The following is a 23,578-nucleotide window of genomic DNA, read 5'->3' as shown; positions in this document are numbered from 1 at the left end:
TTAGTTTGTTCAGTTTGCTTACCCACTGTTTTTTTTTCAGGTTTGCACTTGCTGCTGTTCAATATTCAGTGTATTAACACCTAATCTGTACTAATGCTTTGTCTTTCAACACACCATGAACATATTGTTTGCCTTTGCTCCGTGACCTTTTGGTCAGCTATGTGGCCTGGTCCAATCTAGACCTCCTTTGTTATCTCTTGCCTCACCCCCACCTCACTTGCTTATAACCTGTGACTTTTCTAATATTTGTCAGTTCCGATGAAGGGTCACTGACCCGAAACGTTAACTCTGCTTCTCTTTTCACAGATGCTGCCAGACCTGCTGAGTGGTTCCAGCATTTCTTGTTTTTATTTCAGATTTCCAGCATCCGCAGTATTTTGCTTTTATTTAAAATCAAGACGTTGCTTGATTGGGAGCCAATGAAGGCCAGCGAGCAAAGGGGTGATTGGTTAAAAGAGAATCGGTAACAATACAGGCTAATATGAAGACTAGGTGGGAAGGTTGGGTGGTCAGCATTTTAGGGGGAATAGGATCAAGAGAGCAGGAGGTGGGTCTCATGGACAAGATGTGCTCAGAGAGGACATGAGGGGAGATAGGAGAGGAACTAGAGAAAGATGCAAGTTCAGGGCTAGGGCAAGGCAGAACATTAGAGGAGGTCTGGCCAGGTGGGCTAGTGGAAGGGAGGAACGCAGCCTAGGCAGCTGATCGGATGGTCTCGATCTTACTGGCAAAGAAGTCCATGAGCTCCTCGCACTTATTGTTGAAGGGAAGGGTGGAAGGGATGGAAGAGGAGTTTAAGAAGACGGTTTGCATAGAACAATTAAGTTAAAAGCTTTGATTTAAAGAACAAAATGACAACTTTGCATTGGTTTATACAGAAGTAGTTTTCAACCACAATTCAAACAATTAGTTTTTTTTACTTTTACAAATAATTAGGTTTTTTTTCAGAATGATCTGGAACTTCTGTTTTTATACTGCATTTGGAGGTATGGCTAGGCAACATATCTGGCAAAAATGTATTTTTTTTTTTAACAGGGGAGGGGTTGAAAGAGAAATTGGTTTATGTACTTGACTTTCACTTCAAAATTGGGCTCAATAATCTTTCCTGGCTACATGTCATGTACTTTGGTAGTCTCAACAGAACAGCTACTGGAATTGTTTTGCTGACAATGAGCAATCCCCCTCAGAGAAATCATGAGCATTGACTGCATTCAAAATGTACTATCTTGCAGTAGGGGATGCTCTTTTCGATGAGCTTAGGCACACTGCTGGGGCACAAAATTCAATATAATTTTCAATATAATTCCATTCACCCAACACTTGTAAAAACTGGCAAGCCTAACGCAGCAGAATACTCTCAAAATTTACTTATTTTAGTGATATGTAAAATTATTTATTGAAAAATTACAATTTTTGCATATGCTGTAGAAATCACTAAAAATCAAAATTTTTACATTCGATAGTTTCAAAAAAATAAGTTGTTGCTAGAAGTGCTCACCATATGAACTGTTTTGTGACAAAGGAGAAAACAGATTTCACAAGTACAGTTCAACATGATGTGGAACAAAAGTTTAACACACGGGCGTTATCATCCCATAGTTTCACTAGCAATTGAAAACTGGAACACCCAAACATTCCCATGCACTTTTGTTTCCAACTTCTTGTAAAGGTGTTACCTGGATATCCAACTGCGAATTGCTTTGGAATCTGGCAGACCTCTTGTTATATGATCTGTAGCTGAGCTCCAGCAAAACTAGTTGGAATCAAACTGTTGTCCAATTTCCAGATCTGGTTTGCCAGCTACTGATATTTTCAGTGTAGAGAGACATGATAAAGATAATCATGTTTCTGCAACACCACTGACTCATACTTATACGCTAGGTGTTAAACAGCGAAGAATTACACAATTATTTAATCTGATCTAACCTGGGATGTAGCTAGCATGCTTTAGGCTCCAAATATAAATAATGTCTTAGTGCCTCCTGAATGTTATACCTGGATTTTAAAATAATTCAAACTAGTTTGGTACACTTGCCATTTCCCTTTCATACTTTTATAATATCTACTTGCATCTTTTAGTTTTGCATTGTGCCTATTTTCATTAACCTCATGCCATAGAAAAATGTGTGTGCTAAATAAACTTTAAAAAAACTACTTCTAGCATCATAAGGTTGCCATTTACTGGAGCTGAAGATATTGCAAGCACACAAATCTCAGGTTGACATAGCTTACTGAATCTAAATATTGAGCAAAACTCAAGAGTAAATACTAATTATAATTAATTGAACCTGTATTTATATCCTATGAGGATGCAAAACTGATGCCAAAGTAATTTATTTTCATGCTGTTACATTTTTAATGCAATTAATAAAGTTATTAGTATGGATCAGATGACTGCTCATGAATCGCTGTAAATGTATGCACTTCATACAAATGCAACTTATGTGGCCTACTAAAATCTTGGTAACGTTTATCACAGTAAGCCTGTAACAAATACTATTTATTCTAATAAGAGTACTTGAAAATGTTTTCAATTCTATTATATAGTAAGTCAATTTAATCCATTGAAAATATCATGAAAAATAAATTATCACAGTCAGGAAGCTGGTTAGCTGTAGAGCACCAATGTTTCATGCATGCCCCTGATCAAAATTCAATTATTGGTGAAGGGAGAAACTGAGAGAGAAAGATTTTAGGATTACCAGGTCTCAGGCAAACAAACAGCTTTCTCATACATTTCCACCACCAAATTGGCCCCAGTCAATAGTTCTCAGCTTTAAATGTCCTGCAATATACCATGACTGCTGGCAAAATAACAAACTTATGCAACCTTCCCTTCATATCTAAATCGTACAGGAGGGAATTGAAAAAGTTAATATGGGAAGCAACAAGAGGTTACAAGAAAAGATTAGCAGACAATAAACTGAACCCTAAAACATTTCATAAATATAACGTGTAAGCAGTTAGGCAGGGAAAAAGTTGGGCCATTGAGGACCCAAAGTGAAATTTTTATGTAGAGGTACAGGACATGACAAAATTGCTAAGTGAATACTTTGCAGTCTTCACTAAGGAAGCAGATGATGTAAAGGCTACTCTAAGAGAGGAGAGGGAAGTTATGGACAAGATAGTAACAGATGGAGAAGATGTACTAAAAGGTTTAGCATGACGAAATGTTGGTAAGTCACCTGGTCCAGATGGAATGTCTCCTAGGTTGCTGAACGAAGCAAAGGTAGAAATAGCAACGGCATTGGTCACAATCTTTCAATGTGCATTGGATACAGGAGCAGTACCAGAGGACTGATGGGTTGCTAATGTTATATTACTATTTAAGAAAGGGTAGAGGAATAAACCACGAAACTACAAGTTAATCAGCCTAACACTGCATCCGCAGTGTTTTGCTTTTAGCCTAACACTGATGGTGGGGAAGTTATAGGAAACCATCATCAGGAACAAAATAAACTTTCATTTGGAAAGGCATGGGAAAATCAAGGAGATAAGGAGAGCCAGCATGGATTTGTTAAAGGAAAATTGGGCTGGATTTTGTATAGGAGGTGGGGCTCCTGGTACTGGGCTGAAAGGCAGGGTTTCCTTTTCCTGACACTCTACCCCAGCAGCAGCGGGACGAGGCCCTTAATAGGCCACTTAAGGGCCTCAATTGGCCTCTGGGTGGGAAAGCCGTCGTCAGTCAATCTCCCCTCCTACCCACCCCACCCCACCCCAGGAAGATCACTTGGCAACAGGCCCTCCACCCCCCACCAGACGCAATACTCCATGCACCCCCCACTCCCCCCACCTCAGGGGGGACCATAAAATTCTGGCCATCGTGTCGGACTAGCTGATTGAATTCTTCAATGAGGTTACAGGCAAGGTGACCAAGGTTGTCCAGCAGACTTACATATGAACCTTTGGAAGGCTATTGACAAAATGCCACACAGGCTTATTAAGAAGGTGGAAGCACTTTGGGAGGACTAAAATGGAAAGACTGTATACGATAAATGCATGATTTTGAAAAGGGTAAATGAGCAGACAGACAATCATGTCCATATACACAAATCCTTAAAGGAGGTAGGGCAAATCGATATGGTGATTAAAAAAGCATATGGGTTACTTGGGTTTATAAATACAGGAATAGAATATGAGAATAAAGAGATTATGCTAGAACTTCATAAATCATTGGTTAGGCCTCAGCTGAAATATTGTGGAAAATTCTGGGCACCACACTTCAGGAAAGATGTAAAGACCTTAGAAAGGGTCCAGAAGAAATTTACCAGGGATGAGGACGAGGAGAGGTTGGAAAAATTAGGACTGTTCTCCTTGGAACAGAGATGGTTAAAAGGTGACCTAATAGAGATAGTCAAGATGAGGAGAGGTTTTGATAGATGTGATAGAGTGTAATTATTCCCTTTGACAAGTGAGTCAATAACTAGAGGTCATGGATTTAAAACTATTTGCAAAAGATCTAGGGGGGAAATGAGAAATGTTTTCTACTCAGAGTTATAGAGATCTGGAATGTTCTACCTGAAAAGAGGATGGACGCAGATGCCATAAATAATTTTAAAAAGGAGTTAGACTGGTACTTGGGAATGAGATGTTTACAAGGTTACAGACAAAAAGCAGGGATGTGAAACTAAGCACGACTGCTATTTCAAAGAGCTAGCACAGGCATGATGGGCCAAAGATCCACCTTCTGTGCTGTAAGTTTCTATGATTTTATGAATTACTCCATAACATAATTTATGAATGACTTCCCAAGAAAGCCTTAAAAAAGGTCTTTTCGTGGGATATGTCGAACATTCCTGGTTCCAGTCCTAATCAGGCCCCCTCCCCCAACTCTTTTTCCGGGACTTTAATGACAATATCGGTGTCGTTTCCCGCTCCTGCCCTGAACTGGAAAACTTTATCAACTTTGCTTCCAATTTCCACCCTTCTCTCACCTTTACAGGGTCCATCTCCGACCCGTCCCCTCCTTGACTTCTCTGTCTCCATCTCTGGGGATAGGCTGTCCATTATTATTCATTGTACGCCCACCGACCCCCACAGCTACCTCAACTACACTTCCTCACCCCTGCCTCCTGTAGAGGAATCCATTCCATCTTCCAGTTTCAAGATCTCCGATGCATCTGCTCTGATGATGCAACCTTCCACAACAATGCTTCTGATATGTCTTCCTTTATCTTCAACTGAGGATTCCCCCACCACTGTGGTTGACAGAGCCCTCAACCGTGACCGGCCCATTTCCCACACTTCTGCCCTCACCCCTTCCCCTCCCTCCCAGAACCGCAACAGGGTTCCCCTTGTCCTCATTTCCATCCTACCAGCCTTCACATCCAAAGGATCATTCTCCATTTTCGCCACGCCCAGCGTGACGCTACCACCAAACGCATCTTCCCCTCCCCTCCCTTCAGCATTCCAAAGGGATTGTTACCTCCGCAACACCCTGGTCCACTCCTCCATTACCCCCAACACCTCGTCCCCTTCCCACAGCACCTTCCCATGCAATTGCAGGAGGTGTAATACCTGCCCTTTTACCTTCTCTCTCCTCACTATTCAAGGCCCCAAACACACCTTTCAAGTGAAGCAGTGATTTACTTGTACTTCTTTCAATTTAGTATACCGTATTCGCTGCTCACAATGCGGTCTCCTTTACATTGGGGAGACCAAACGCAGACTGGGTGACTAATTTGCAGAACACCTCTGCTCAGTCCAGAAACATAACTCAGAGCTTCCTGTCGCTTGCCATTTCAACACACTCCCCTGCTTTCATGCCCACATCTCTGTCCTGGGCTTGCTGCAGTATTCCAGTGAACATCAACGCAAGCTCGAGGAACAGCACCTCATTTACTGATTAGGCACACTACAGCCTACTGGACCGAACATTGAGTTCAATAATTTCAGAGCATGACTGGCCCTTTTTTTTTTATTTTTATTTTATGTTAGTTTGTTTCATCATTCATTTTTTTTTACCAAATGCCTGCCCACGGTTTTTTTTCACGTTTGTGCTTTTGGCCAGGGCTCTTCATTATTCTGTCATTTAACACCCTCTCTGCACTAATGCCTTGTCTTTCACCACACCATTAGCACTCTTTGCCTTTGTCCCATGACCTCCTTGTCAGTTATTCTCTGTCACCCTCTGTCCTATCAGCACTTTCTCTTTTGTTCTCTTTTCCCCCACCCCCGTTTTATTTGCTTAAAACCCATTACATTTCTAACCTTTGCCAGTTCTAATGAAAGGTCACTGACCTGAAACATTAACTCTGCTTCTCTCTCTACAGATGCTGCCAGATCCGCTGAGTATTTCTAGCACTTTTTGTTTTTAATTTCAGATTTCCAGCATCTGCAGTATTTTGCTTTTATTAAAACAGGTGGTCTTCTGCTTGGACTAAACTATTTGATTTTTTTTTTAATTCATTCATGGGATGTGGGCAACGCTGGCCAGGCCAACATTTATTGCCCATCCCTAATTGCCCTTGAGAAGATGGTGGTGAACTGCTTTCTTGAACCGCTGCAGTCCATGTGAGGTAGGTGCACCCACAGTGCTGTTAGGAAGGGAGCGCCAGGATTTTGATCCAGCGACAGTGAAGGAACGGCGATATAGTTCCAAGTCAGGATGGTGTGTGACTTGGAGGGGAACTTGCAGGTGGTGGTGTTCCCATGTATTTGCTGCCCTTGTCCTTCTAGTTGGTAGAGGTCGCGGGTTTGGAAGGTGCTGTCTAAGGAGCCTTGGTGCATTGCTGCAGTGCATCTTGTAGATGGTACACACTGCTGCCACTGTGCATCGGTGGTGGAGGGAGTGAATGTTTGTAGATGGGGTGCCAATCAAGCAGGCTGCTTTGTCCTGGATGGTGTCGAGCTTCTTGAGTGTTGTTGGAGCTGCACCCATCCAGGCAAGTGGAGAGTATTCCATCACACTCTTGACTTGTGCCTTGTAGATGGTGGACAAGCTTTGGGGAGTCAGGAGGTGAGTTACTCGCCTCAGGATTCCTAGCCTCTGACCTGCTCTTGTAGCCACGGTATTTATATGGCTACTCCAGTTCAGTTTCTGGTCAATGGTAGCCCCTAGGATGTTGATAGTGGGGGATTCAGCGATGGTAATGCTGTTGAATGTCAAGGTTAGATGGTTAGATTCTCTCTTGTTGGAGATGGTCATTGCCTGTCACTTGTGTGGCGCGAATGTTACTTGACACTTATCAGCTCAAGCCTGGATATTCTCCAGGTCTTGCTGCATTTCTACACGGATTGCTTCTGTATCTGAGGAGTCACGAATGGTGCTGAACATTGTGCAATCATCAGCGAACATCCCCACTTCTGACCTTGTGATTGAAGGAAGGTCATTGATGAAGCAGCTGAAGATGGTTGGACCTAGGATACTACCCTGAGGAACTCCTGCAGTGATGTCCTGGAGCTCAGATGATTGACCTCCAACAACCACAACCATCTTCTTTTGTGCTAGGTGTGACTCCAGCCAGTGGAGGGTTTTCCCCGATTCCCATTGACCTCAGTTTTGCTAGGGCTCCTTGATGCCATACTCGGTCAAATGCTGCCTTGATGTCAAGGACAGTCACTCTCACCTCACCTCTTGAGTTCAGCTCTTTTGTCCATGTTTGAACCAAGGCTGTAATGAGGTCAGGAGCGGAGTGGCCCTGGCGGAACACAAACTGAGCGTCACTGAGCAGGTTATTGCTAAGCAAGTGCCGCTTGATGGCACTGTTAATGACACCTTCCATCACTTTACTGATGATTGAGAGTAGGTTGATGGGCCAGTAATTGGCCGAGTTGGACTTGTCCTGCTTTTTGTGGACAGGACATACCTGGGCAATTTCCACATTGCAGGGTAGATGCCAGTGTTGTAGCTGTACTGGAACAGCTTGGCTAGGGGCGCGGCAAGTTCTGAAGCACAGGTCTTTAGTACTATTGCCGGAATATTGTCAGGGCCCATAGCTTTTGCAGTATCCAGTGCCTTCAGTCATTTCTTGATATCACGCGGAGTGAATCTAATTGGCTGAAGTCTGGCATCTGTGATGCTGGGGACTTCAGGAGGAGTCCGAGATGGATCATCAACTCAGCATTTCTGGCTGAAGATTGTTGCAAATGCTTCAGCCTTATCTTTCGCACTGATGTGCTGGGCTCCCCCATCATTGAGGATGGGGATATTTGTGGAGCCACCTCCTCCAGTTAGTTGTTTAATTGTCCACCACCATTGATGGCTGGATGTGGCAGGACTGCAGAGCTTAGATCTGATCCATTGTTTATGGGATCGCTTAGCTCTGTCTATCGCATGCTGCTTATGCAGTTTGGCACGAAGATAGCCCCGTGTTGTAGCTTCACCAGGTTGACACCTCATTTTGAGATATGCCTGGTGCTGCTCCTGGCATGCCCTCCTGCACTCTTCATTGAACCAGGGTGCGTCTCCTGGATTGATGGTAAAGGTAGAGTGGGGGATATGCCGGGCCATGAGGTTACAGATTGTGGTTGAGGACAATTCTGCTGCTGCTGATGGCCCACAGCGCCTCACGGATGCCCAGTTTTGCATTGCTAGATTTGTTCGAAATCTATCCCATTTAGCACGGTGATAGTGCCACACAACACGATGGACGGTATTCTCAATGTGAAGGTGGGACTTCGTCTCCACATGGACTGTGCGGTGGTCACTCCTAACAATACAGTCATGGACAGAAGCATTGGTGATTGGTGAGTACGGGGTCAACCCTCGTGTTGGTTCCCCCACCACCTGCCGCAGACCCAGACTAGCAGCTATGTCCTTTAAGACTCGGCCAGCTAGGTCAGTAATGGTGCTACCGAGCCACTCTTGGTGATGGACATTGAAGTCCCCCACCCAGAGTACATTTTGTGCCCTTGCCACCCTCAGTGCTTCCTCCAAGTGGTGTTCAACTTGGTGGAGTACTGAGTCATCAGCTGAGGGAGGGCGGTAGGTGGTAATCAGTAGGAGGTTACCTTGCCCATGTTTGACCTGATGCCATAAGACCTCATGGGGTCTGGAGTCGATCTTGAGGACTCCCAGGGCAACTCCCTCCCTACTGTGCCACCACCTCTGTGGGTCTGTCCTGCCGGTGGGACAGGACATACCCAGGGATAGTGATTGCAGTGTCTGGGACATTGTAAAGTATGATTCCGTGAGTATGACTATGTCAGGCTGTTGCTTGACTAGTCTGTGGGACAGCTCTCCCAACTTTGGCATAAGCTCCCAGATGTTGGTAAGGAGGACTTTGCCGGGTCGACAGGGCTGGGTTTGCTGTTGTCACTTCCGGTGCCTAGGTCGATGCCAGGTGGTGCGTCCGGTTTCATTCCTTTTTATTGACTTCGTAGCAGTTAGGTACAACTGTGAGGCTTGCTAGGCCATTTCAGAGGGCATGTAAGAGTCAACCACATTGCTGTGGGTTTGGAGTCACATGTAGGCCAGACCAGGTACGGACAGCAGATTTCCTTCCCTAAAGGACATTAGTGAACCAGATGGGTTTTTACAACAATCGACAATGGTTTCATGGCTATCATTAGACTAGCTTTTAATTCCAGATTTATTAATTAAATTCAAATTCCACATTCTGCAGTGGTAGGATTCAAACCCATGTCCCCAGAGAAATACCCTGGGTCTCTGGGTTACTAGTCTAGTGATAATACCACTACGCCACCGCCTACCCAATACCCAAATTACTGATCCAAAGACAGATGAGTCCTATTAGAAGTAACATTTATACTAACTTGCTAAGGTTTATAAAATGTATATACTTATAACATTTAACTTTAAAAAAATAAACTGTAATTCATTGCTCCGCCATAAGGAACATGAAAGCACAGGGTCAATTTGTAACCTGTAATGAATTATACAGAACACATCGGGCTGAATTTTACCAGCCCCTCGACGCCGTGGGTCGTGGTCGGTGGGCCTGTAAAATGCTGCGGGGAGAGGCCCTCCTCGACCCATGACGTCGAGACGGACCCGCTGCATTTTATCGTCGGCGGTGGGACCTTGGTGCGGCCCCCCGTCGCATAACGGCGGCACCACAATTAGCATATGGTAATGCTTACTTAACTATGCTGATTATGCAGCCCGCCGCCTCTCCACCGACACTGCCGGATTTTTCATTGAACGGGCCGCCCGTTCACGATCTGAAAAGCCGACGGGTCCTCACTCTGCATTACGGAAGGGAGCAGGGAGGGCGGATATGCAGGAATCTAACTCTGCATTCTGAAAGGAAGGGGTCTGGGATTACTGGAGGGAAAACTGTGGCATGAAGGGAGCTACCGTCTACCATCCCTCCATTAACAGTGTACGCTCTGTGTTTGTGAGGGGGCAATGACACACTAGGCACCCTGTGTGCGCGGAGGGTGCCAGAAAGGGCAGGAGCATTAAGGTTTTTTGGATGCTGGGGGCAATCGATTCAGCTGATAGGATCTTGATATGGTTATACTGTGCCATTCTGAGTGTTGGCCAAGATGGGCAATGCCATGGCACGCCACATAGTTGATCCAGTAAAGCAGCTGATGTACCAGTTAACACCAATCCATGCCATGTTAGAAACCTTCAAATACATGCAGGGTTCAACTTTATTTATCACATGGAAATAGGTATGGCTCATCCTACATTGTGTGATCCTCTGTGTATGCGCCAGAAGCAATACCAACAGGCAAGTGCGATCCACGTAGAGGCCCCGGTCGTGAGCAGCAGCCCCCAAGGGGAGCCCGCTTTTACAGTTGCCGTGCATCTACAGGCCCCACATGATATGCCATCGGATGTCGGAGCACCAGTGTTAGAGCAGATTGCGCATACAGAGATGACGGTGACACGTCTCTGTGCCCTGCTCAAGGACGACCTGCAGCCCATGGGCTCCGGTGGACATCCCATGCCTTTGTTCCTCATCGTGGCAGCAGCCTTTTAGGGGCCCACCAGAGACCTTTGTGGGGTCACACAGTCAGCAGTGCACCGCTGCATCAGGGAGGTCACCAATACCCTGCACTGGAGGGCCAGTGAGGATGTCTGCTTCAGGACGGACTTTTACAGCCAGGCCCAGAGGGCCAGTAGTTCTGGCACCTTTGCCAGATAACCATAGGTTATAATGTTCATAGACTGCACTCATGTGGCCATCAGGCCTACTGCCAGGCTACCACCTGCAGAAATCACCATTAAAGGAGCCCTCTCAATCTAGCTGAAGCTGGTATATGACCACCGTGGCTGCTTGCAGCGAATGTGTGACCGTTTCTCAGACAACTGCCATGACGCCTGGGTCTTGTGCCAGTCCCAGCTGCCACCGCTGTTCACTGAACTGGCTCAGATGGAGGGGTGGCTTCTTGGAGATAAGGACTATCCTTTGCAGACATGGCTCCCGACACCAGTGAGAGACTCCACCACTGCTGCAGAGGAGAGATAGAATGCCAGCCACTGAGCTACATGAGCCACCACTGAGCAGGAGATCGGCATGCTTGAAGAGCGCCTCCAATGCTTGGATGGATAGGGTGATGCCCTGTACCACGGGCCGAAAAGGCCAGCTCCTTTCTTTGCTGCTCTGCAGAAGTACGCACCCAATAGGGGCCAGGCCTGGCATTATGAGGAGAGACGTCAACAGGAGTCCTCCTCGGACTATGAGGAAGCTGAAGACCTACAACATGAGAGACGCATGGGAGGGCAGATAGCACCCAGGCTCTGCACGCAGGACTAGCAGTGAGTTAGGGATGTATGGAAGTGGCTTATCAGATAAAGGCTGTCTGCTCCATAGGAATCGACATGAGCTTTGCAAGCCACACATCACCCTCACTCACCTGCTGTGCACCAGTCCACATCTGCTGCATCCCTGTGTAAACCATTACAAGTAGCAGCTGGCTGAGCCAATGTCCATGTCACTGAGTCTGTGGAGACGCTCATGAGCAATGGTGGCATGGCAATGCTGTTACTGCATACGTTGGCTCTCCTGAAGAGCCAACGGTGCAAAGGGATGCGACATTGATGCTACATGCTGGCACACACCATTCCCACAGAGAAAAGGACACACATGTTGGTGAGGAACATTTAGTGAAAGACGTATTTACATTGCTGTGACACCCGTGCATTCCCATTTGTGTCAGTGTGTTCTCTGTAAAACTCTGTAATACCTTTTATGGTCTATGTAAATCCCACATCCTGGAATGTGCAAAATTAAGATTATGCATCCAGGTGCGGCATGCCTACAAGAAGGAATGTTACACTTGAGTGGGAGAAGAGGATTGCAACTTCACAGGACACTGGGACACAGCAGGGTAAGTACGTAGACAATAAAGCGGAAAGTGCTGGGATCACTCAGCAGGTCAGGCAGCATCTGTGGAGAGAGAAGTAGAGTTAACTTCCAGGTCTGTGAACTTGGACAAGTTAACTCTGCTTCTCTCTCCACAGATACTGCCTGACTGCTGGATTTCTGCAGCACTTTCTGCTTTGCTGTCAGATTGACAGCAGCCCCACTCTTCAGCAGTCAGGTAAGTATTTCTTTTTGACAGCTGTCAGGAAGCAGGTGCTACAGTGCTTAAAATAGGACCCCAGCATCTGCTGCACAACTGTCAAAGACTCTCACACTGCGCCGAATGTCCCGCTTCACCCCGCGTAAAATGGGGGGGGGGGCAGCTTGGCGCCGTGATTCTAATGAGCCCCTGTGATTAATATCACGGGGGCTCGGTGGCGGCTGGCGAATGCAGACGCCCTGCTGAGTTCAAAGGGCGCCACCGTGTCCAATAAAATTCAGCCCATCAAGTCACAGCATGGAAACAGACTATTTTCCCCAACCATTGGATTTACTAGAGACTATCTTATATTTATGGTCCCAAGTTCTGATCTCCCCAGCAAGTGGAAACATTTCCTTTACATCCACCCTCTAATAGGTCACCCTCAGAATTTTTTCTAGAGAAAACTTTCCCAGCATGTTCAATCTTTCCTAATAGGTATTAGCTCTCAGTTCTGGTATCATCCTAGTAAATCTTTTTGCACCTTATCCAGTACTTCTCGATCCCTTTGATAATATGGAGTACGCCAACTGTGGTCTAACCACGGTGCTTACAAGTTTAACATTATTTCTCTAAATTTCAATTCTATACCTCTGGAAATGAACACCAGTGCTTTGTTGCTTTTTTTTCAAAATGGCCTTATTACCTTGCATCACTAATTTTAGTGATTTGTGTATCTGTGCCCTAAGATCCCTCTGCTATTCCACCCCATTTAAACACATTTTCCAGGGAGAATGTGGCCTTCTAATTCTTCTGACCAAAATGTACCACCTCCCATTTATCCATATTGAAATGCATTTGCCAATTACAATCCCATTCTGAAAGTTTATTAATGTCCTCCAGTAGCAATTCTCTTCTGTATTAACTACCCTCCCCTCCAATTTGGTGTTGTCTGCAAATTTTGAAATTGTACTTCTGATTCTAGAGTCCAAATTATTTATGTAAGTAGTGAACAGTGGGTCCAGCACAGATTCTATTGGAACAGTACTTCCCACCTTTTGCCAGTTTGAATTACTACCTTTAACCCTGCTCTCTCTTCTGGTTTGTCGCTGGCTTGCTATCCATTCAGTTACTTGCCCCTTAACTCCACATGTTCTGACCTTAGTCACGAGTCAACTACTACAAGAAAAGCAGCATTTGGATGAGACACCTAAAGCGGCTACAGAAACTGATCCCAGCATGAGTCAGTGTCTTCAGCAGCAGAGAAGAGAAAATTCGAGGGAGGAAAAATATATATTTTTTAAAAATCCTCGAATTTTGCTCTCTCCAGTGTTGAATTACATATGTGAAAGACTAACAACAACAATAAAGTAAAATAAAGCTGTGCAAGTGGAATATGGTTAAATCTTCTCCCAAGCAAATAATACAATGAAATTAGTAGAAGGTATTAGGATTTTTTAAATGGTCTGGATTGAATTTAACCATCATGAATGGATGTACCTGCAGAAAGGCATACAGGAGATTTCAAGACTACAAAAAGTCTATCTTCTTTCTTAAATATTAGCAGAAACTATAAATTGGTTCAGAATGACTAACAACAATTATTTTTCCACATTATCAACAGGTTGATTTACAGTCCTCAGCCAGAACAAAGTACGTATGAACACTTGGCAACAACTAATCATTACTCTCCACATTAAGTCCTTGGCAATCGCTAACAGATTCCAATCAACCCTGAAGAATGAGCAGCATCTTTATTGATCCATATTTAACCACTCAATTTTCTGTCAGTGGATAGTGATGGATCTGTGATAGGTCACAAGCACTAAGGAACCACTACAGTGCCTTTGTTACTTCAAATCTGATTTCTGCCATTTACCGCACAAAGAGCTTCACCATCGTGTTAAATAAAAACAGTACTTAATGGAAGGCACTGTCCAGAAAAATGACATAAAAGTTAATGTGGCACTGCTCCATTTCAAGAAGTTAAGGAATGAGAAATTGGGATCGTTTGTGCCATGTTTTGGGCACTGAGATTACCCTGTGAGTTCCAAAATAGCATCAGTGGCATGCACACATACGCTTATGGAGCTAATCACACCGGATACCATATTGATGACTGCGCTCGTGTACGCAGTGAATGTCCACTGGAAGTATGTAGAGCAGGCAGATCATGACGTCAATCAGTGTCCAACGCTGATTTGACACCACTGGTGCCATTTTGGAGCTCAAAGTTCCAGCTAACACCCTTTCACAATTTCGTACAGCTGGACACGCTTTCGGCAGACAGAAGGATTCCCTCTCCACCCCACCCCGTGCTATTTAAAGCGATCATTAACTACTTACAGGTTAGTTGCTGGTTGATTTCTTTAGGCTGTTGCTTCGATTCTACAAATGTTCGGTGCTTTCTAGAGATATTTAAGGTAGCAAAAGTCTAGAGGGTATGTTGTTGCAGATGCTAAAGGAGTTTTTGCTGACTTCAAGGCTTCTGCACAAACCAGTTGCTCCCAGATGTGGGTCCACTAATAGGCATCCCCTTGGAATACAGCATGACTTGGAGAATGGTCAGAGGCCACACAGAACAGGGCAAGCTGCTGAAAGGGGAAGGACTAGGAGGGGTAAGAGGGCTATCAGCAGGAGTCCATATCCATCCAGGATGTTCAGGGAGCAGTTCGCCTACCTAAACCTCAGCACAGAACAAAGTAAGAGACATCCGAGCTTCATTAAGGATGTCCACACTGAAATCTGCCACCTCCGGCAGTCATAACTGCAACCTCAGAGCAGGTCAAGGATCACATTGCCAATGACTGTGAAGGTGACCTTGGCAACAAACTTTTATGTGCCTGGCTCCTCCCAGGCTGTAGCTGGAGATATTTGCAACATCTTGCAGTTTGCTGTCCACTGTTGTGTAAGGGAGGTCACAGAGGATCTTTACTCAATGAGAGCTAAGTACATTTCATTATCTCTTTCCAGAGAGAAGCAGGTGGAGCATTACAGACTTCCCCATGGTGCAAGGTGCCACTGGCTGCATGTGCATCGCTTTGGTGGGTGCTGCATGTCTACTCGTCCCTATGCAGGAACAGAAAAGTATTCCACACCCTCAATGTATGACCATACGCAGCAAATCATGCAAGTCAATGCCTGGTATCCTGGTCAGAGTCATAATGACTTCATTCTGCAGCAGTCTGCTGTGCAGTTACATCTGAGCCACCACAGCAAACCAAAAGGTGGCTACTGGGCAACAAGGATATGGCTGATGACTTTGGTGGATCATAATCAATGGGCGTGGGTTAATTGCACATCACAATCCCCACTAAAGGCCTGCTCAGGTCAGGGAATAAAAACCCGACCCGAACGAACCACATCGGACCTGGACCTAGACCTGAGCCCGACCCCGCCCGAGTCCCTCCATTTTTCCCCACACCCGACCCGACCCAAGCCCAACCCAATCACCGGAATGTTCACATTACCTACCTTGCGACTCCGAATCTGCAGGAAGCTGCAGTACGAGCATGATGATGTCATAGAGACGCTCACTGCGCAAACTCAGAGTTTCCCTCCCTGACGTCCCGGACTCCCAGCTCAGGTAGGTTTTTTAACTTTTAACACTTACCAGCAGAGCAAAATGCAATACTTACTTTATGTGTCCGACCTGAGCCCAAAAGTTGGACCCGGAAGAGCGACCCGAACCCGACACGTCGTTGCGTCCCGTTGGGTTCGGGTCAGGTAGCAGGCCTTTAATCCCCACCCCTGTTTTGGGGATTATCACATTTAACCCCCATGTAATCTTACTAGATCACTGCTCATAGACAGCAGTTTAAAGCCCATCAGTGGACAGTGATGGATCTTCTTTACTCAGGGAGGTCACAAGAATGGCTGGTGAGAAAAATGGAAATGTCACACTGACACAGTTGGTGAACTGTGAGATTGGGAAATATGATTGGAGCAGAGCAGAGCCAGCTTTACCATGTATTTACCGACAATATTCCTGACATAGAAATGTTGAATAGATACTTGGTTCAGAAATTGCAAAATCGTTCCATTCCTAGCATTGATAGCTTCAAACTAATCTGCAACTGAAACAAGTCAAATAGGCAGAAAGACTGAGCTTTAAAAATAATTCTACATTTGAAGGAGGTGAACATTTTAAGCTCAATCCAACACAAAATGCTGACTGCACATAAGAAGAAATTCAAAACAGACAACTCACATTCAACCAAATGCATTTAGTAGTAAGTAATACAAAGCAATTTTAAAAGAGAAAGTGCTGTTCAATATTTCCTCTTTTCATCCAAGTATAAATTGAAAAAGAAAAATATCCCACTAGGAGCAAGGTTGCCACCTGGGCTCCTCCATGCCTAGGCTACCTCAGGAGACCAAGATGCAGCAGGTCAGTTGCAGTCACTGACTTACACTCAGCTGAAGTCAATAACAGTGTCAGTGAGCTGTTGGTCTCAAACAATGGAGATAGTCATCCATGAAGAAAAAGGTTGACAATCTTGAGCTGCCATCAATTCTCCAAGATAGTAGCAGTCAAGTATGGCTGTTTACAAACCTGACACTGGTTTAGGGAATTAATGCTGACTTTAGATCAGCACCAAAGAAAAAAAAAGGACAGTGCTCTCAAATTGTTCAAAGACACAGCTTTTCACATGGGACAAATCGGTGTTTCTGTCTGACCCAGTATGTCAGTCTCAACATGCTAGCAGAATTAAACATTTAGCTGACTTGGTAACACTGATTTAAAAAAAATCTACATGTGAGGAAAGATAAACAGAAATAGAAAAAAAAACAGACAGGCCAAATGTGGTTAAACAAAGGAAATGGCTATTGAAGGTAATTTAATCACATTAGTTAACTTTAGACCATGGCATAACCACTATATTTAGTCCCATTTTAAATATGCTGTAAAAGTACTTTCCTGTGTGTTACTCTCGTTCATGCTACTTTATGCATCCATAAAATTGTACAAAATATTAATTTTGCATGATAAAGTTGTGACTTAACCGTAATGTCTGCACCTAATATTATTTTCAATGTAGCATACTTGAAAGTCCCTGTGTTGTGATATTCTACCTAAATTTTAGTGTAGAGCCTATTTATCTTGAGTTGCTGCTGCCATACATTGAAACACAATTCATGCCATAAAGACCTAACTGTATTGCAATCTATTTAATTGAATATAGAAACCAAACAGTTAATTTGGCAAATAAATAGAAAAGCAATTTTGATAATTAAAGAAAGAAGAAAATATTTTTTATATAATACCATATCACATTCCACATTCTCAGGATTTTCCAAAGCACATTGTAGCCAATGAATTACTTTGAGTCACTATTACGTTGGCAAGCAAAGCAGCCAATTTGTGAATCACAAGGTTTCACGAACAGCAAATAACTAAATGGCCAATTAATCTGTGGTTGGAGGAAAAATGTTGTCCAGTGCATCGAGAACTTTTTGTTCTTCTTTGAATAGCGCAATGAGATCTCTCCTGTCCATCTGAACAAGGAGGCTGGACTTCAGTTTAATGTCTCATCAGAAAGACAGTACCTTCATAATTGCAGCTCTTGCTGAAATGCCAGTCAAGTTTGCAGTGCTGCTTGAACCCATATCTCTCTGACTCACAGCTAGCAAGAGTGCTACCAAATGATAACTTCGATAATATTCAAGATTTAAAACACTTCAATACTGTAGAGCCAAATTAGTTGCTGGAATGCAAAACATTTGCTGTTAGGTTAGTAATTTAGATATATTTACATGACTTCGGTCAGCTATTTTCCGTGATGACTCACATTAATCACTAGTCAGCTTAACAGACCCTTTAGTTGGGTGTTTTTGTGCTCATTATATGCTGGTCTGTTCCATTTTAAACATTCACTGTGAGCACTAAGTATTCCCAGATCAGGCAGAGCAAAGTCAGATGCAAGATGAAAGTTCCCTTTATGCTGCCCTCAAGCTCCCTTTTGTCTGCCTCCAGCAATATGCCTCAGCCCCAAGTAGAGTTGACCAGTCGAAATGTAACAATGATTTCAGCAGCCGGATGCCATTGTGAGGTACGCTTGTTGTTTAAATGTACTATACTCGATGTACATAATACCTATCCATCTACGTAAATTAATATCTTACTGCTGAAGATTATTCCCACCTTTGGACAGAATTAGATAATTAAAAAAACTGATTTGTTTACCAACCCAAAAGCCTCTTTCGCTTTTGATTACCATGCTCTCTCATTATGGTGTGCTCTGCTCTTTTTAATTGTACTATTCTTAATTTGAAATGACAAAGGAGTAATAATGACAGTTTACAAAAAATATAACCCAGGCCCAACAGCCTGACTCCTGCTATTATTTATAATTTACATAAATTTGTTCAGGCTTCAAGAAATGAATCTTCAAGCCGCGTTGAGTTTTGTTACCTACCTGTGTACAAAGAGTTGGTAGTCGTAGAGCTAATTCAGCCATTTCAGGCAAAAGGGACTGCAGAAGGTGCTGTGTTTCAACATCATTTAAATCCTAAAAAAAAAAAAAAAATTTTGTAAATTGTTGCAAAAATTCAACCCATGTCCTATGTAGCAGTACTGTAGAACCCTGGGGCAGAAAGATGATAAGGGCACTTCATCATGCAATACATTATAGTAAACATGTTAGTAAAATTATTGCCATGAAATTACATTATTACTGCATAATTTACCTGAGGTGTTAAAAGATTTCACAGGGTAGATAAAATAAAAAAAGCCCTATTACTTCCAGAAATAACTCACTATTAGTGATATAAAAACAAGAAATGCTGGAAATACTCAGCGGATCTGGCAGCATCTGTGGAGAGAGAAGCAGAGTTAATGTTTCAGGTCAGTGACCCTTCATCAGAACTATTAGTGAGGTCTACTAATGGGTCTACTACAGTTTCAACTATTTTTCAACATTAAAAACATATATTTTGGTAGTTATTTCTAAATATTTGTTTTGAAATGTATAACACGAGTAACAGCAGTTTATGTAGCATCACAAAAGTGTGAATAATAGGCATGTCTTACGTCCCTGAGCTGACCCAAGGTAGATATATTTTCTTTGCTCAACCAGCTGTGTAGCAGGCAAGAAAGAAAATTCATTACATTATTCATTATCTAGGAGTCCTCAACCAAGCTACTGGGAAATTCAGAGGTACAATTTTGTTTGCCGGTTATTAAGTGCAGGCTCTCTCCTCAGAGATACACTCTCTTCATAAACCCATAAGAAATTAAATGCAGGATTGGCAGACCCAATGATTCAGGTTGTGTGCTCTGGATCCTGTTGAACTTTTAGCAGCTGAAACATTGATTTTCAGCACGAAGCATGAGTAAGCTTCTAATTGTTTACCCATCCAGGAATTATGGTAAAGACTTGGTCCTGAATATAGGCACAACGCTTCTTACGTCTAGCTTCCAGGCAATGCCTTCTGGTAGTCCTCATCCCAAATTTAGCTATTCAAGGGACATATGCCTTCAGCATGGTGGAACAATTTACACATGGCAGATTGCAACATACTAGCCACCTCAATGTTCAAGTTCTACTGAAAACCAGAATAACATCACCAACTGTTTGTTCTGGGCACTCATATGTGACACTATGGCAAAAACAAGGAGCAGAATTAAATCACTAAATGACAAGAAAATCTATCAGGCAGAAATCAGGTAAACAGACAGGAAAAAGGATGAGTGAAGCAAATGGAGAGAAAGGAGGCAAGAAAGAGCTTTTTTTGTACTGAATGCTCCAATCAAATAGCAAGACAGTACAGATCCCACAGAGAAAAGTATCACTGTTCATAGTGTCTCTCTTGCATTATCACTACACTGCACCTACTAGCACAAGACCAATAATATTTAGCAAAATGCAAGCTGTGCACCAGAATTGCACTGTGTGGTCACTTTTCAATAAGGTTTTATAACAGCCAAGTGGTGGACAATTAAACAACAAACAGGAGGAGAAAGCTCCACAAATATCCCCATGCTCTATGATGGGGGAGCCCAGCACATCAGTACAAAAGACAAAGGGTTCCGAAGAAGGGTCACCGACCCGAAACGTTAACTCTGCTTCTCTTTTCACAGATGCTGCCAGACCTGCTGAGTGGTTCCAGCATTTCTTGTTTTTAGTACAAAAGACAAGGCTGAAGCATTGGCATCCATCTTCAGCCAGAAGTGCCGAGTGGATGGCCCATCTCAGCCTCCTCCTGAGGTCCCCAGCATCATAGATGCCAGTCTTCAGTCAATCCGATTCACTCCACGTGATATCAAGAAACAGCTGAAGGTACTGGATACTGCAAAGGCTACGGGCCCTGACAACATTCCGTCAATAGTACTGAAGATTTGTGCTCCAGAACTAGCTGCGTCCCGAGCCCAGCTGTTCCAGTACAGCTACAACACTGGCATCTACCCAGCAATGTGGAAAATTGCTCAGCTATGTCCTGTCCACAAAAAGCAGGACAAATCCAACCTGGTCAATTACCACACGATCAGTCTACTCTCGATCAACAGCTAAGTGATGGAAGGGGTTGTCGACAGTACCATCAAGCGGCACTTGCTCAGCAATAACCTGCTCACTGATGTTCAGTTTGGGTTTCACCAGAGCCACTCAGCTCCTGACCTCATTACAGCCTTGATCCAAACATGGACAAAAAAGCTTAACTCCAGAAGTGAGATGAGAGTGACTGCCCTTGACATCAAGGCAGCATTTGACTGAGTATGACATCAAGGAGCCCGAGCAAAACGGGGGAAAGCTCTCCGCTGATTGGAGTCATACCTAGCATAAAGGAAGATGGTTGTGTTTGTTGGAGGTCAATCATCTCAGTCCCAGGACATCACTGCAGGAGTTCCTCAGGGTAGTGCTCTAGGCCCAACCCTCTTCAGCTGCTTCATCAATGACTTTCCCTCCATCATAAAGTCAGAAGTGAGAATGTTCGCTGATGATTCGCTGATGCACAATGTTCAGTATCATTCACGACTCCTCAGATACTGAAGTAGCCCGGGTCCAGTTGCAGCAAGACCGAGACAACATCCAGGCTTGGGCTGATAAGTGGCAAGTAACATTTGCGCCACACAAATGCCAGGCAATGACCATCTCCAACAAGAGAGAATCTAACCATCTCCCTTGACATTCAATGGAATTACCATTGCTGAATTCCCCCACTACCAACATTCTGGGAAGGCTACCATTGACCAGAAACTGAACTGGACCTGCCACATAAATACCGTGGCTACAAGAGCAGGTCAGAGGCTGGGAATTCTGAGGAGAGTAACTCACCTCCTGTCTCCCCAGTGCCTGTCCACCATCTACAAGGCACAAGTCAGGAGCGTGATGGAATAATCTCCACTTGCCTGGATGGGTGCAGCTCCAACAACACTCAAAAGCTCAACACCATTCAGGACGAAGCAGCCACTTGATTGGCATCCCATCCACCATCTCCAACATTCACTCCCTTCAGCACTGATGCACAGTGGCAGCAATGTGTACCATCTACAAGACGCACTGCAGCAACTCACCAAGGCTCCTTTGACAGTACCTTCCAAATCCATGACCTCTACCACCTAGAAGAACAAGGGCAGCAGATGTATGGGAACACCACCACCTGCAACTTCCCCTCCAAGCCACACACCATCTTGACTTGGAACTATATCGCTGTTCCTTCACAGTCATTGGGTCAAAATCCTGGAACTCCCTTCCTAACAGCACTGTTGGTGTAACTACACCCCAAGGATGGCAGCGGTTCAATAAGGCAGCTCACCACCACCTTCTCAAGGGCAATTAGTGATGAGCAATAAATGCTGGTCTAGCCAGCAACGCCCACATCCCATGAACAAATAAAAAATGTTCAAAGATTAGCTTCGTCCAACCTGTACAGGGCAATAATGAAGCATGAGTACATCTAAGCAGAGCCCTCAGTTACTTCAATAGTAGCTCACAGTAATTCATTTTTTTACTGCAATTCTGGTACCAGTGCATCAACAACCTCAGCATGGCACAGGCACCAAAGTTCCAACTTAAAGTTGTCAGAGGAATAATCAGCAATGTGTTGCTTTCCCCTTCCATCATCATTGAGGAGTTAAAACGCACAATTGTTTATTTAGAAAAAAAAATTGGATATGATTTTGCCATACATTTTTGCATACAGCTATTAAACAGCTTCTCACTGCTGTTGTAACAGAACTCAGTAAAAGTAGCTTGATAATTAGGGTGGCCCAATAGTTTCAGCAGCAATCTATGCTCAGCGATCTCTGGAAATGCAATGTGACATGACATCAAAACTTTTCCAGTGTGTTGCCACTGACAAAGCTCCATTTCCTCTTGGCTTCAGTTTGCTTATAAAAAGCAGTGAAATGCTCCAGAACAACAGCAACTTGTATTTATATAATGCCTTTAATGTACAAAATGTCCCAAGGCACTTTACTGGGAACAATAAATAAAAATATAACTAAAAGGATTACACGCTGGGCCAGAGAGAAAAATGTTTATAAAATTAGGGAGCGAAGTGGAGAAGTTGGGGAGAGGCTTTCAATGAGCAGGGAGAGTTGTGGTGCCCGAAATACGTAACTCAATTGTTGGGAAAGTAGGGGAGGGTGCACAGAGGGACTGAAGTAGGGTTGGGAAAGGTCACGGAAGATAAAGACAAGAATTTTAAATTCATTGAGGGGCAGGAAGCCAAGGTAGCTCAGTAATGACTGGGGTATGGGTGAGCAACACCGAGATCAAAGCAAAATACCAAGTTCTGAACAAGCTGGCGTTTATGACGTGGAAGGCTGACAAGGAAACCATTAGAGAAATCAAGTTCAGAGGTGACCTGGCAGAGGTAGGAGCAAGCGCAAATCATGTTGAGGAGATAGTCCTGATGACAGATAAAATGTGGGGTTTTAAGCACATCTCTAGAGTGAGCAGATGCTGAGGTTTTACATGGCCTGGCTCAGCTCAAAGGAGTGGTTGGGTGCGGCAATGGAATCAGGGCAAGTGTGTTGTTGATGATGGAGACCAAAAGCTATGGTTTCTCTCTCCCAAAATATTCAGTTGGAAGAAATTTTGACTCACCATGACAGGACATAGGTAGTTTTGGGTTCCAGCGATGTTATCAGCATGGTCGATGACCCCATACCAGTGGATGATGTCATTAGGGGAGGCATGTAGATGAGGGAGGG

The 23,578-nt window shown here is 44.1% G+C and overlaps 1 protein-coding gene across 2 annotated transcripts in view; it reads right to left on the bottom strand.

Moving 5' to 3' along the window:
* parga (poly (ADP-ribose) glycohydrolase a) overlaps window positions 1-23,578 on the bottom strand; it is a 197,566-nt gene that overhangs the window by 97,130 nt on the left and 76,858 nt on the right. For both annotated transcript variants that reach the window (XM_068020563.1, XM_068020562.1), the window contains exon 9: window positions 18,840-18,932. In XM_068020563.1, coding sequence (XP_067876664.1) covers window positions 18,840-18,932 — 93 coding nt within the window. The remainder of the gene's footprint in view (window positions 1-18,839; window positions 18,933-23,578) is intronic.

The sequence above is a fragment of the Heterodontus francisci genome, chromosome 42 (genome assembly GCF_036365525.1).
Source record: "Heterodontus francisci isolate sHetFra1 chromosome 42, sHetFra1.hap1, whole genome shotgun sequence".
Lineage (NCBI taxonomy): Eukaryota > Metazoa > Chordata > Chondrichthyes > Heterodontiformes > Heterodontidae > Heterodontus > Heterodontus francisci.
Note: the sequence above shows the minus strand (reverse complement) of the source record. Positions and strands in the feature narration are given on the sequence as shown.